Source organism: Halichoeres trimaculatus, unplaced genomic scaffold (assembly GCF_033239565.1).
Source record: "Halichoeres trimaculatus isolate MK-OKI-2021-1 unplaced genomic scaffold, fHalTri1.1 fHalTri1_scaffold_21, whole genome shotgun sequence".
NCBI classification, from domain to species: Eukaryota; Metazoa; Chordata; class Actinopteri; order Labriformes; family Labridae; genus Halichoeres; species Halichoeres trimaculatus.
In genome coordinates, this window is record NW_027437199.1 from 16,319,670 (window position 1) to 16,335,378 (window position 15,709).

At 39.4% G+C, this 15,709-nt stretch overlaps 1 protein-coding gene across 2 annotated transcripts in view; it reads left to right on the top strand.

Annotated features, from left to right (window-relative positions):
* The window catches only part of celsr1a (cadherin EGF LAG seven-pass G-type receptor 1a), an 81,207-nt gene that overhangs the window by 37,323 nt on the left and 28,175 nt on the right, over positions 1 to 15,709 (top strand). For both annotated transcript variants that reach the window (XM_074698207.1, XM_074698208.1), the window contains exons 4-6: positions 818 to 1,040; positions 3,841 to 3,956; positions 7,045 to 7,133. In XM_074698207.1, coding sequence (XP_074554308.1) covers positions 818 to 1,040; positions 3,841 to 3,956; positions 7,045 to 7,133 — 428 coding nt within the window. The remainder of the gene's footprint in view (positions 1 to 817; positions 1,041 to 3,840; positions 3,957 to 7,044; positions 7,134 to 15,709) is intronic.

Below are 15,709 nucleotides of genomic sequence, written 5' to 3' on the forward strand. Positions count from 1 at the left end.
CCCCCTCTTCCTGTATCTTATCTGATGTAATTACCTGATTATACCTGCTTTTGTCAATCATTGGTCATGTCGTCCCCCACTCCACACGTCTACCCTCTCCACTCATCCATCATATTTCCCCTTACCTTCATCCCTGTATCCCGTCTTTGAAGGTCACAGTTCAACTCCAGATAGCCAGGGGCCATAATAGGGTTGATGACAGGGGGCCCGTTCTGTCCTCCTAAGGTTTCCTACATTACGTTACAGGGAAACAGATCCTTATAATACAGCCTTGGAAAAAAGGATTATGCTGAGGAGAGAAGAGCCATTAGCTGGTTCCAGGCTGTTATGCTAGGGGTTTGTGTGTGTCCTAGGTGGATGGATCTTGTCTGGAATTCAAGTTAATGTACAGCTCTGCAGTGGACGCACAAACACGCATCATAAATAATACTGCAGAAAGAGGGCTGCTGGTGTATTAGCTTAAGAATTTATATGAGCTGTGGCAGGAAACCAGATCCAAGTCCCCAGCTATACAAAACAAGAGCCTCATGGTCACATGGGAGACATTTCCCATGGTGGTACCCATGCATCCATTTAGTTTACTGATGTTTGACCCATGGCAAAGGAGATCAGAGCTTAAATTATCACTGGTTCCCAAACAGGAAGAATTTAAATGAAAAGAAAACAGCAAGTGAAAATATTCACTTAACAAGCACTGAAGCAATTATAATTTCCTTATGAGACACCTTTCAAAATTAAAAGCCCACCAAGTCCGAGAGTATCTACCCTGGTTTGATGGTGTCACCTATTCAAACCCTTTCTTTGTTTTTCTCTCTAGGTGAGCACTGTGAGCTGAATGGATCGTTGGACCGGTGTGTACCTGGCGTGTGCAAGAATGGCGGCAAGTGTGTCAACCGTCTTGCAGGGGGTTTCTTTTGCCAGTGTCCGGAGGGAGAGTACGAAAAGCCGTACTGTGAGATGACCACTCGCAGCTTTCCTGGGCGCTCCTTCGTTACCTTTCGAGGCCTGCGGCAAAGATTCCACTTCACCGTCTCCTTTATGTGAGTCTCTTTCTTTGTTTCACCCCCCCCGATTCATGTCTCTACACATTAAGACAAAGTGCTTGTCTTTATTTACAAATAACTATGTAATGATACAGTTGAGTGCAGGATTAAAGTGATGGACAGCTGTTCAGGCCTACTCAGCTCTACTATTGGTTGTGTGCTGAAAGATTTAAAGTAGACCGAGATATTCAAGTTTCTTAAATTTATACGAGCTAATGTGGCCGCGATAACTGTCTTCATGTTTGGCATGAAGATGCTTAAGCTGAGACGTTCTTGACAACAAGTCATCAACAGCCGATGTTCTTATAAATCCGAGGACTTTTCTTAGGTTCAAATAAACCATACAAAGGGTACACATTTATGTCACTTTCCCTCAGGGGCACACCCCTCTCAGTTGGACTGAGTGGCAAAACAAACCTGACTCACATTTAGGAGTGTGGCAGTAAACACAACGAGAGTGGAGAGAATGGTAGAATATGATGTGAAAAATTGAACTTGACATTGATCTGTATGAGCTACGAAAAAACAAGTGGTCCATGAACAGATGTGGCCAGAAATTGCTCATCATGACATTTATATATGATATGAACCTGATTTCAAAACCATCAAAACACAAATGCAAAGCCTTCACCTTAGGAATAAAACTAAGTTTTTAATTGACTGATATCAATACTTAAGTTACACTTTGCCAACAGAGAAAATATGAAGCTCAAGTTTCCCTTTGATTGCGTCCCACAATTGAGTTGGGGATCTAATGAACATTTTTGAAAAGCCCGAAAGTACTAATGACTGTTTGTGAACTGTTACCCAGTTTGTTTCTCTCATTCAAAGGAGCAGCTTTACACATTTTACAGATGCTAAAATGTTTTATATTGTTACGCTAAACCAATGCTTTTCAGTGTTTTTGGCGTTATCTCTTCCTTGGCTAATTCCCTCACACTGTTTTTCATATTCAAGGTTGGAAAGTGAGACATGAGGGTGTTTAGACTGACTTTACAGTTGTGTCAAAACTGTTTAAATAGTTTTCAATAACAAAACCTTTTAAGAGTTTGTATGGAGTTGTCACTTTTATTGGTCAAGCTTGCTTTACAAAGATTCCAATTCCAGTAGCTTCTTCAAACTGCAGCGATTCATCTGCTTCTCTTTGGCTTTCAGAAGCCTGTAAAAAGATAGCTCCAACTCCTTCTCAAACCTGTTCTTACAATCAATCCCACGACAGCTCTTCCCCTTTTTTGATATTACTCTTAACTTTAGATGGCATTAAAGGTAACGCTGCCACTCTTCTGCCCCTCTCTGCCACTCAGTGGGCACAACGGCAGTGACTTCTGTTTGCTGTGACATCATGTGCGTCCACCTTTTAAGCAAACTAAATGCAAAATAAAACCCTGGCGGAACGAGACAAGATCCTAACATCCTAAAGAGATTCTGTTTTATAAAATTATTTGCTAGCTGGACATTAACTTTGCTTATTACATGGCTACTTACTAGAAATAAAAATAGGCTGATCAGATGATTTCTGAATAAAAAATGATTCATCTATGAAGAAAAAAGTACCCTAAATACACAGTTGATTGTAGTTTTCTTGCAACAGTATGCTTATTAGCATACTTATAGGTCCATTTAACATTTAATTACCTTTTTTAATCACATTGAATTCATAAAATTATCTTGTTTTACATGTATTAAGCATGTTAAATGTAACTTTTTTGGATTGAAAATTCAAAAACAAAAAAACTTTATTTTCCTGTATCCTTAACAGATGAGAAAAAAAAGACAGGACAAATACAAGATCCCTCTTTTGATTTGATACTGCACACGATAACAGATAATTCTTGGTGTTGCTTTGGCTAATTCATACTACATTTGACCAAGCTGCACAAGCAAACAGTTTTTTTTTACTTAGTTAAAGTGTGTCACTTTGGGCATGCTAAGACACGTAAACACTTTCCCATTGTGTCTTAGTCGTCTCCTCTCAGTGCACGAGGCTCACACACATACATCAGTGTGAAAAACCTCACAAAACTCCATCTAACTGTGTTATTCAGAAATAACTGAAGAGGATGTGACTCTGCTTTAAAATAACCATGGCTTTGCCAGTTTCCAACACTTTAATTCTGTAGAAATATATATAAACCTGTGGAAAGGTAATCTAGGTTTGTGGATGCCAGTTCAGACGGTGACGGTGAGAAAAGTTTAAAAACAGGAAAAGCTGTGTGACGACTTTATTTTATCAGTGTTTGGCTACAACCAGCCTGACTTCCTGCCCTGCTGACCTCCCCAGCATCTGCCGGCTGACTCCACTGCCCTCACTTTGCATCAATAACACACACACACAGCTACATGTGTGAACTCTGTACCCTGTTAGAGCAGGTTGTGGCTCATTAACAGGAGTTTTCTCCATCTTACGCTGGAGGATAAATGTGCAGGCATCATCAGGTATTCAGAGGTTGCCTTTCCTTTGCAAGTGACCGTCCCTCAAGAGCTTCACTTCCCTTTCATTGTAAAGCCAACTGCTGGACGCTCATTCAGTGCTCAGTCTCAGTCTGTTTGAGTTGGATAGGTATTAGAAAGCTAACAGGAAACCTGAGCTACTGCAGAGATCAACAGTTGAACTCCACTCAGCCGAACATCTTTGACAAACCTGAAAAGAAAACATTGCTTCATATTAAATCTGACTTTGCTTTGAAAGTGAAGAAGCCAAAGCCTCCACTGCAAAAATAAAAGTTAATCTGAAAGATTTTTGATTACAATGTATGTACAATATCAAAAAGTTAATAAAGACTCCTTTCTTTTCTAGGTTTGCTACGCGAGAAAGAAATGCTTTACTTCTCTACAACGGCAGATTCAATGAGAAACATGACTTCATCGCTCTGGAAATTATTGACGAACAGATTCAGCTCACCTTTTCAGGAGGTAAGATTCATACTGTGTCTGTGTTTATATCAATAAAAGAGTTGTGACGAGGGATAGACCAATCATCGGCTGGGCCAATTATCGGGGCTGATGTTTGGCATTTTGGGGCATATCAGCATCCAACAGCCGATACGAATCCTACTCAAGACTTTGTTGTTTTGGCTCTGATGCTTCTCTGCACATAATTTCTACCTGTCTACACTATGGAAGCCCAAGATGGTCAAAACATTTAAAATCAGTCATGTAAAGTCAAACAGAAAATTTTGGAAAACTTTATTTACAGTAGAAAACTTTAGCTATTTAGTTTTTTAAGTTTTGATTTAACTTTATTAAACATGCTGCTAAGCCTGGGAGCTGTTTGATAAATATATGCTTGAAGGCATTTGATCACAGTTAAGTGTTGGAGTTTGTATTGTTCAAAATTTTTTACACTAATATTTTCACTTTGACTGCAAATGAATATCAGCTTCAAATATTGGATATTGACCTCCTTGCCTACTCATAATCAGTATCAGTCTATCTCTGGTTGTGACCACATATAGTATACTTATTGTTGCTATCAGCAACAATATAACATTGTAAGAATGCCTTGTATCTAGAGCTTTCTCAACCATTGCTCTTTCTTAAGATAATGATTGTGTTTTTTAAACCTGTCTTCCAAATGGACTGCAGTTTGAAGTTGTTTGTTTTCTGCTTGTATTCGTTGTTAGAGGAGGCGGTAGGTAGGTGTGTTGGGATATGTTAGATGCAGCTGCTTCCTTTGAGAGTGAGCTGTCACACTGATTGATGATGGCACACAAAGTGAACTGGCCAAAAAAAAAATCACCTACCTGATAAACACACACAGGGTAAAGACCATGAACAGTCTATCACTCCAGACCCAACATTTTTTTTTTTTGAAAAGCAAAGCACCTGAAGACATGCACACACACACACACACACACACACACACACACACACACAGGCATGCATGAACTCACAAACACACATAAACACACACCCTCGACCATGTTTAAACTGGTTACAGTTGGAGTTGCAGATCAAACACATCATGTTTAGAAAGGTAGCTGTCACTTTCACATGGTACCACACCGTGAGGAATCCAGTTTTGTGTGATTATGTTGGGCGAAGCCAATTTGGAAGCAAAGTCCTTGAGCAGAACTTCAAAGCTGAAATATGATTTAATAATACATGCATGACTCATCAAACTTAATTACCCGAATTATGAGTCATGATGAGGAGGATAGGTAGGAAAACTATCTGCAGTCTTAATCCTCCCTGTTTGTCTAATCGGGTTAAAAGGTCATTGAACTGTTTCACTGCATTTTCAGTTCATGTTGGCGCTCATTTGGAGTGGGTTCATCTCAGATACATCAGTCTATTTCTTTTTTATAATGACTCTTTTGTTATGTGTCAGTCAGCCTACAAACCTGAACTGTTGATGCTGCACTCCAGATGGTGTGCAAAACTTCTCTAAGTTCCAAATAAAGGAAGATAACAGGAGTTTTTGGGTACCATCACCAATATGTAATATAGTATCCTGCATGGTTATACACCAATCCTTTTTTCTGTTTTTAAAATGCCAGACAGCTGACCCATCACTGACTTTCTTGTGCACATATAGATGTTAATACAGTAACTCATAGGTGTTGCTGTTCACTGAGTTCCTGAGCGGTGGATTCTTAACCAGGCCACTCCCATCTTTGACAAACAGAGAAAACCCTCTGTGTATTTAGTGCCCTATATTCTCTGCACTCAAAGCCATTCACACCGTGAGCTAACGCTGGCTTTCAAAGTGTATTATTTATGATCATGGTATTGTTTGTCTATGCTGAAATGGATCTGAGGTTGTTGAGTGAGGTTACATAGTACAGCTTTAAAAAAATGACGACTTGTGCTAGTTTGTAGAACATATGAAAACAGGTCATAGTTAAAACATACCAGCAAAGGTACAACTCAACATAAAACAATAGTATTCAAAATGCAAGGAGTCATGTGCTGTTTATTGTACTTAACATCGTGACTTCTTTTAAACAATATAGTCGCTGTCTCGTCAAACAATTCTTTCCCCCAGCCTGCAATAATGCAAACACATGGGTTTCAAACCCTGAAGCTATAATGTTAAAGAACTGAAAAGAAAAGGATCAGAGTGTTTTCCATATGGTATTAAAGACTGGAAACATAACCTAACTCACACAACCTATATTTGCTTCAAGGTAAGAAAAAAAATTACATCTTATCAGTGACAGAATTTAATCAACAAATAATGCTGGGATTTCCACAGAGGAGCCCCAAAAATATGTGCTTTTGTTCATTTGTCTTCTAATGATTGATCCAACATCCACATGAAGATTAGGGTAGTCATGGGCCCCTAGACTATTATTTTGTGGGGCCCCTTTCCTATAGTTCATGCTATCCCACAGGCACATGCTCCAGGCAATGCTGCCAGATCTTGCGATAGAAATAAGCGATCAGCTTTAAGAAAACAATCCCAAAACAAGCACAATAGATGCTTTACACATCGCCTATGTAAACAACAGACCTCTTGATAACAGTATAAATATTTATTTTTGTTTGCTTTAAGCTGGCAGTAAACACTGTCAACATAAAAACATTGAATAACTTATTTTTTAAACTTTGATTAAAAGAAAATGCATGCGTATTATGCATAAATAACAGCAAACTGACACTAAACAGTCAATATAAAAAAAATAAATGACATATTTTTTCTTTGGTTGAAAATAATTGATGAAATAGAAATAATTAAAATGATTAAATTGAACAAATAATGATAAATGTTTCTTGCTGTTTGGAAGAGCTGAGAGAGAATCAGGCTGGGATCACCTAGGATACAAATCAAGCCCCTGGAGCCTAGGGGCCCCTGCACATGTGGGGCCCCTAGGCTGCAGCCTTGGTTGTTTTCCACTCTGACTCACCCTCACCCCATCTTCACACTGTCATTTTATGTCACTATTCCCCATACAGTTTTACCCTACACTGTCCTTTGTCTGTACATCTATGTAAATCTCCCTTCATCTTTTTATTTTTTAACCTTCCTTTCTTTTTCTCGTTTTTCTCCATCATCCAGGAGAAACGAAGACCACAGTGTCTCCCTTCATACCAGGTGGGGTCAGTGACGGCCAGTGGCACTCTGTCCAGCTTCATTACTACAACATGGTAAGGAATTCAACTTCCTCATCTGCTCTGCTGCCTCCAAACCCACTGACCTTGAAATCCAACTGATGACATTTTTGTAGTAATGTCAGTTTTTTTGCATCAAAAAATCAGAATCACCTTTGTTTCTTACATTTTCACTCTGCCGTATTGTTTAACTTTCTTACAAGAAGTTGCAGAAATTAAAACGTCAACAGCTTCTGTTAATTTCATGTAGGGTGGGCTTACTCTACAGGGATCCTTCTGCAAACATACCATATTATTCTCCTGTATGTAGTGGATATCTTAGATTATTTCAGTCACAGTGTCTGATTTTTCTTTAAACATTCCCACGATAGTCTTGTTGCTTTTTTCTTTGTCTGACTTCAGGAGAGACTCGGGGGTTATTTAATAACTCAGCTCATGAGTTCACTGTAGTGTAATATTATACAGTATTAGAAGAGCTTACACTGCTGTCAGTTTCCAGTGTTAATTTACAACTAACTTCCAAAGCCTGTAGACAGGAAATGATATAACAATACCTTTTACGACATGTATATCCTAAATTTTTTATCTAGTTTTTATGTTTACATTTATATTCATATGAGGTTTTCTGGCTTGATTTTTGTTTTGCTACTGTACAGTGTCCAGATATCAAGTATTAGATGTGCTAGCCTTATTTATTAGCCTGCCAAAGCTAAAATGTTGTCCTTTTCTAACTTTTGTGGCACTTTGGGTTTGTAACCTGTGTTGTAGCATCAGCTCCCTGATTCAAGACTTCAGCGTTGTATTTCAGCACTTGTTTCATGGCTTAATGCTAACCCAAACTACACATCATCTCAAATTTTAGTGGATCACTCCTTCACTTGTTTATCTCAGCGGGGAAGTAGTGTGGAAGCAACTGCAGTGCTGACATAAGTTATTTTTTAGGCATGGGAGATTATTATATTTTGCTTATTGTTTGATACATCATATTTGTTGCCATGGAACTGACAGATTAATTTCTTTCTGTCTCATGGTATATTACTGTTCTCTTCTGAATGTAAAAAACATGAAAGTGGAGGATGTTTGTGTACCTACAGTGTCAGTAAAGCCCAGTGATTTGCTGAGCAGGTGACACATTCCATCGAATTAGCCTGGAGCCGACTGTAACCCTGACAAAGTATCATCTTTTCTGCATGTGTGGAATGATCAAAAGCTGGATTGACTGATGGTAATTTAATCCCGTACGTCAGTTGCTAGAGGGATTAGTGGAAATGTATATTGCAGAGAGCACTAATGTTCTCACAATAGATTAGATGTTTTGACATGTGAATGTATGGACTTGATCAACGACACACAAGTTTGTCTTGCAGGACAGAGCCCACACATTTATCTGTAGGTCGTGTTACAAGCATCGCACAGAGAGACTTCAGAGAAAGAGCTAAATAGCCGAATGATGATGTAATCTAGATTCATTACATACAAACTCAAAGTGTGCATTCATGTGCAATGATGAACTTAGAAAAAACTTCTATGTTGTATAGTTTATCTGAGCTTTTTAAAAGTTTATGCTGTTCAATGTGAAGACATTTTGGTCAAAATAGTTTCTGTTGTTCTTGTTTGGGGATCAGATGCTTTCAGTGTTGATTTTGGCAAGATTTTTGTTTTTGATGTAGTTACAGGTTGGTGTTTCACTGATAAATGCTGATATTTATTCCAGCAGATAAATGATCAACTAAACCAATAAATGCACTGAGATTGCTTTTATGTTTGAATGAGTTTGGAAAAAAATACTTAGACAGGATATTTTTTTGACAGTGTTGCCAACTATAAAGTTTGCGCAAGTTTATGCAGGACATCTCCACGCTTACACGTCCCTGCTACTTCTATTCTAACCAACTATGCTACTGTTTTGAAGTGTCACCTCCTCCACCCCAGCCTCCTCGCACTAATTCTCCATGTTTGCATCCTGTTAAGTCTGTATTGTGTGAAACGGCGAAAATACACCGAATGCGTCTGCAATGCGTCTTCATTCTGTCACGGCAAACAGATCAAATAGGTTTCACTCAAGTCAATGTGTCAACTTACACTGGATCTGTTCTGTTGCAGTATGTCTGCATGGCTGGTCCGTCATGTTGCAGGTAATACGCAGCCACCCTTTTTTTGATGAATGCGGAGCTGTGGCGCATAAATTCAGCATAGGAAAGATCAAGCGGTAAAGGAAGTTGTTACCGGAAACTACCTAAAAACACCCAGTTACTTTCAAAATATAACAAACCATGTCAAAATCAGTTAGTATTTAGCTTGACTATGATGATGAACGGGCATAATGAGCAGAGCCAGACCAGGAATCAACAGGTTTGAGTTTTTACAGCCCAACATGAATGAAGAGAGATTTATCAATGGAGAGGGAAGCATGGGATCTCCTCAGTCTGTGACTCAAGCTGTCTGTCAGTCATGCAGCTTGTTGTACTGAACACACAGCCGGTGTAAGTTGACAAACGCAGGTGTAACCCATGTGAGGGATTTTACAATGCACTCCATGGAAAACCAAACCAGGCTGCTTGGCTAATGCAGGGAGTACTCTCAAATGGAGAGCTTTAACACCAACTATAACTGTATTTCCATTTGGCAATAAATGGTTTATCTAATCTATGACGAGTGATCCTGACTGAACTGATGTTGCTGCAAAGGCCAAACTTGTCAAAACTGGAAGTTATAACTGACTGGAGATTTAGGCAACACTTAAAGAGGCATCACAGAAATTTTGAGGCAGAAATTAAGAGCCTAATAATTCTAACTTTCATTCACTGACAGGTAAAGCTGTTTGCCAGCTGTAACTAATGACAGGGCGAATGCTGGCCTCATAAAGGAGTTGAGATCTACTTGGTTTGATAGTGTGTGAAAGAGTCAAAAAGTGATATTGACTGTGAGGACTTACCAGATGATCTTTTTAGATATTCCTTATTTCACAAAAAGAAAAAGGATGCCAAAGAAAGCTAAACAAGAGATTGACAAAGCACAGACTAAAACAAGGTTCAAACTGTTTGTGATAATGTTTATTCCAACCCACATGCAGCAGTTAAACTGCAGTGGTACATCTTTTTTCTAATTTGACTGAAATCAGCGATATCGTTTGTTTTGCATGTCTGAATAAAAGCTATGTATGATATTAAGCACTGAAATGCCAAAAAAAGAGAAAAGGACAACCATCAGAACGCCTGATCTACATTCCACAATGCCAAAGATATTTACAGTTTAAAACATCAGTGAATTTTATACCATTAGGTGCTTTTAGTTGCCCAGAACTTAGAAATTGGTGAAAAGACCAACTTGTGAATATTATAGATTTACAAATGCTATTTTAAGCCAGTACAAATTCTCCCCACTTGAGCCCCAGCTGTTTCTTAACCGTCTTAACGGCACACTCACGCAACACACACATGCACGCTTGAATGCTGATTTATTGGGTCAGATAATGAGGCAGCGGAGAGTGTGCAGGGTTGTACAGAGCGCCTCTTTTCAAAGCCGCAGCTCTCCTCAGAAGAGTTGGATGCCTCTTCTTAAAAAACAGAGGTTAGAGGTTGGGGGAGGGTTGGCAGGACAACAGACATTGCCATGCCATTGTTGTATTGATCTGTGTCAGTTAGAAAGCTGTGCGTGCATCTGAGGAGGTCAGGCAAAGAGAAGCTACTCAGTGTCTACATGTGTTTGTGTGTTGGGGTAAGTGTGCGTGTGTTTTCAATGTATGCAATATGGGGCTATGCTTCTGTCAGCAATGAGGCACAAAAGTGGTATAATGATAAAAAACATTCTTGAAATTCCATGGTCAGCAGTCAAATTTGGGCTAAAAAGAACAAGCCAGCAATTAATAAAACACACAAACAAAAGACATGTTTTTTTAAACTAATAGTCCATTCAATGTTTTATCATTAAGAAGCTAAAGACCTTTTTCTCTTTAGAACAGACAGAAAATGGACCTGTACTTAAAAAGTGCTTTCCTCGTCTTTCTGATCTCTCAAAGCTTGTTTACACCTTGAGTTTCTTTCAACCATCCACGCTACGTTCGCACACTGATGGCAGAGACTGCTGTGGTAGAGCCATCAGTTTTCAGCTACAGCAGGAGCAACTTGGGGTTTAGTGTCTTGCTCAAGGACACTCCGGCGTGTGACTGCAAGAGCTGGGATCAAACCTGTCAGACCCTACCTGACACAACAGGCCACACAGCTTCTGGTATATATGCCCTTGTGATGCATCGACTACTACAATATACTGCATGTACATTTCAATCTCTGCAGATGATCCAGAATGCAGCAGCATGTCTGGTCTTTAACCAGCCCAAAACAGCACAAGTCACCCAGCTGTTAATCTCGCTTCACTGGCTTCCAGTGGCAGCTCAAATCAAATTCACCGCTCTTCCTTTGGCGTACAAAACAGTGACAAGAACAGCTCCTGCCTACCTTGGGTCCTCATCTTGGTCTACACTCCCTCTTAACTGCTACACTCTGCTTGTGAAAGATGCCTGGTGCTCCCAGCCCAGCATGGCTCCAAATCTCTAGCCAGACTCTTCTCCTCTGTTGTGCCCAAATGGTGGAATGACTCAACCAACTCCATACGATCCAAGTCTATCTACTTTTAAAAGATGTTTGAAGACTCTACATTCAGGGAACACTTTGTCTGACCCTTCTCTTCTTTGTCCTCAGGGGCACAATGAGTCAAATGGCCTAAGACCCTGTTGTTAGTGGAGATTTAGCTCTGATAATGCTGAATATTGAATGCTGAACGACACTGTTGATGTTGAATTATTAGTTGTGGTTAGATGGGGCTACAGTAGTTTAAGAAAAAAAGAGTTGGTACTCCTTCTGGCACTAGATGGCAGCACCTATGACCAATCAAACCTGAAGCACTATGTTGCACTGACCTCTAGTCCAAATTCTCACTTGTGCTGTACGCTGCTCCAGACATCTCCTAAATGAAATTGTAAAATTGTAGGGTAATTAGCTGGGTTGATATTTTTGATACAAATATTGACTCCAATATCTACATCAAGGATGCACTTCAGCATTTAGTTGAAGGTGGCTCTTAACAGAAAACTCTTTCCATCTCCTGATTTTGTGCTCTCTCCTTGAAGGGTGTTAGGTTTTATAGAGTTTCCACAGCAAATGGAAATACAGTTAAACACATGTCAACGTGGGAATCTTTTTGCTGGATAATAGCTCTTAAAATAAATACACTGCTTTCAAGTGGCTTTGGAGTTGTCATCTATCTCCTTGTGTATCATTTGTATTGCTAATAGTCAGGGCCATGTGGTTTTCTTGGTGGCAACAATGACTTAAAGGGAGGGATACAATGCTTTATCAGATATGTTATGCTTTCATATAGACAGACAGAAACACACAACTCATTGTCTTGTTTTCTAGTTTGTATGTATAGACCAGGGATATTTGAGTTTTGTGTTTTATTTGGGGAGGTGAAGCCCCTGGTAATGGTAACAGCTATTGTTTCACACCAAAACATTTATTGTATTGTTGATATAATACAAGTTCAATTGCAAAGTACAGGTTCTGAAGCTATTGTAACAAATTAGACGTAGATACTAGGAAAAACAGATTCCTGGTTGCTTTGATAATCTGTCCTTATTCAAACACATTGTTAGTATATATTGTTGTATAAAAACACGTCCAATACCACTTTTTTTTCTGCCTTGCTGTACTTTTGATGAGACGTGGACGTGAGGATTGGGCTTGTCTTGTATTTTTCCTTTTATGAATTTTTACCTGCTGTCCACATAGTTTTTCACAATCTGGCGTAAACCTGCCAGAGATGTCTTACATTGTACAGTTTGACGTAGATCATTTTTCAATGTTTACGAAGAGAAATATGTTTCACTTCAGATGTCTATTTCTGGTCTTTCCTGAATACTTCTGCAAAACTTCAGCCATTTTTCCTTGTAAGCATAAATTTTGTATACATGCAACATAGATACAAATGATAATGCTCCTGTTCTGTGCGTTCTGTTTGAAGAGAAGAGAAACACACTTGTCACATAATGAGACAAAGCTACAAATAATCATAATAATTCACAAACAAGTAGAGTACATGTAAGTTCAGTTACACACTCTGTACACACTCAACCTCAGGTAGTCAGACTATCACAGGACAATCTACCCAAACATCCTCCACACAGTGCGTGCCTCAGTTTGGTTGTAGTTTACAGATCTAATGTGGTCTTTCTCTCTTATGGTGTTTCTCTCCCAGGGAGGGGGGAGTCTGATGGACTCCAGTGGGGCTCTGCGGCTCCCGCTCTATACTGCCTGGCTGGAGCTCAATCAGAAGGAGGTAACCTCTGACCTCTAGCTTAGTTCCCGTTGGTGCTTTTCTTCCTGGGCTCTTTTTTAGTACTTGCCCTGCTTTAGGTAAAGTCTACTAGACTGGTTTTATTATCCAAGCTCACCACAGGAACACTGGGTAACATGGTGTTGAACTTGGGTGCCAGTATTTATTTCAACCTGGTTTTGGTCTGGTGTGGACTTCAGAAGAGGCTTTCGATTTTTTTGGTTCACCACTTTTGTTCTAACTGTCAAAGAAATGTGGACTTGACTATAATTTGATCTTGTTTTGTCTGTCAGTTGTGTTTGCTTCCTTGGTTTAGTTTGGACATTTTGTGCTGCTCTTGGTCTGGTTTCAAAAAAGACAAGACTGTCTCACGATTTCAAGGTTTCTTATTGAAGTTTTCTTATGACGTAACCAAACTTCAGTTACATCCATTGTTTCTCGTCAGAACACACAGTAAACCTGATATCTAACAGTACTCTGCATTTTCTTCTGAAATCATTTAAAGAGCTGGCGTGCTGCCCATAGTGTCACATTGTTGGCAGGATGTGTAGTTGGCAAGCCGGAGTGTGAGAATGCATGTAGAAAATAAAATGTTAGAAATGTAATTTAAAACACGAGGATCCTTTTATATTCTTCCACTTCAGCTTTCTGTTACCTGTTAAAGTGCTCTTACATCATAAGGAAAATCACTGTATCAGTGGCAGGTAGCTTGATCAAGGACATTTTCAAAACAGCTGTGCAAAAGTGTATCATGTGCTGGAAGATTGAATTTTTGACAGTTTGAATTGTATGATAAACTTTGTGTTTTTGCAGTCGCAGAACACGTCTCCATCCTTTAGGTCTTGTATCTCTGTATCTTGTTACACAGTCTCCTTCAGGATTTTTTTGTACGATGCCAAATAACCAAATTCATGTTAAAATGTGCTTATCTTATACCAACAACAGGTCCTTATTGGCCAGCCATCTCTGCTCTATGGGCGCAAGAAAAAGCACCTATATAGCATAGTGACGTGTAGCCAAATGTTTGTTTCCCACATTTCAAACAAACAAACATTAATATATTTATATTTATTATGACTACATTTAGGGATGGGTACCAAATTAGGTACTTTTATAGGTGCCGACCGAATTCTGTCAAAACCAGGTACAGATTCACATAAAATCAGAAGGTACCAAGTTTAGGTACCTAAATGCATCCTTGTGACTATAAGGGAGTGGAAGAGTAGGCGATTTTCCATAGTGGACATGAACACAGCATTGCAAGGTTATATATTGAAGACTTAATATGTTAAGTTGAAAAAAAAAAAAAATTAATTATTAAAAAATTGATATTTTTTACCACGTAAACACAAAAAAGTGGTACAGTTGATTACCAGTACTGAGTTCCAGATACCTGGCATTGGTACTGTATTGTTTCAAATGTGGAAGGTACCAGTCCCTAACTACATTAGATGTAATTATCACTAGAAGTTATTTTGTTAATGTTTCAAATTTGAATATTGATTTTAATTTTAAAATGGGCTGCATGGTGGTGCAATGGTTAGCGCTGCAGCCTCACAACAAGAAGGTCACCGGTTCGATTCCCAGCCGGTGGGCCTTTCTGTGTGGAGTTTGCATGTTCTCCCCTTGCATGGGTGAGTTCTCTCTGGGTACTGCGGCTTCCTCCCACAGTCCAAAAACATGCTCATCAGGTTAATTGGTCACTCTAAACTGTCCCTAGGTGTGAGTGTGTGAGTGAATGGTTGTAAGTCTGTGTCAACCAGTCTAGGGTGGCTCCAGCCACCTGCAACCCTGAACAGGATAAGCAGTTCAGAAAATGAATGAATGAATGACTCTTAAAATTGTTGTCTGTAGAGTTCTCAACAGATTTCTCAAGGGGATTCAAGTGGTATAAAGTTACATTTGCCTCTATTTTTTAGTCCTCTGTACATGTATTTTGCTACTTGAAAGCTACAAGCCACAATAACCACAGTTCATAGGTTACGCTGAAAGATGAGAGTGTGATGAGAGGATGAAGACAGTAGTAACACATATGCTTGATCACAAGGCATTGTAGTTCAGCACAGTTCCTCAGGGAGCTGTGTGTGTGTGTGTGTGTGTGGGGGGGGGGGGGGGGGGGGGGGGGGGGGGTTCTCTGATAAATTTACACTTCTAGGATTACATAGCTAGAGGGTAAGTGAGGTAATATGGACATTGGACATGACAGCCTGTTCCTACAAATGGGAAGGATGGGTATATTATGGACTATGCATGACTGGGCCAAAACTCTACTTACACACACA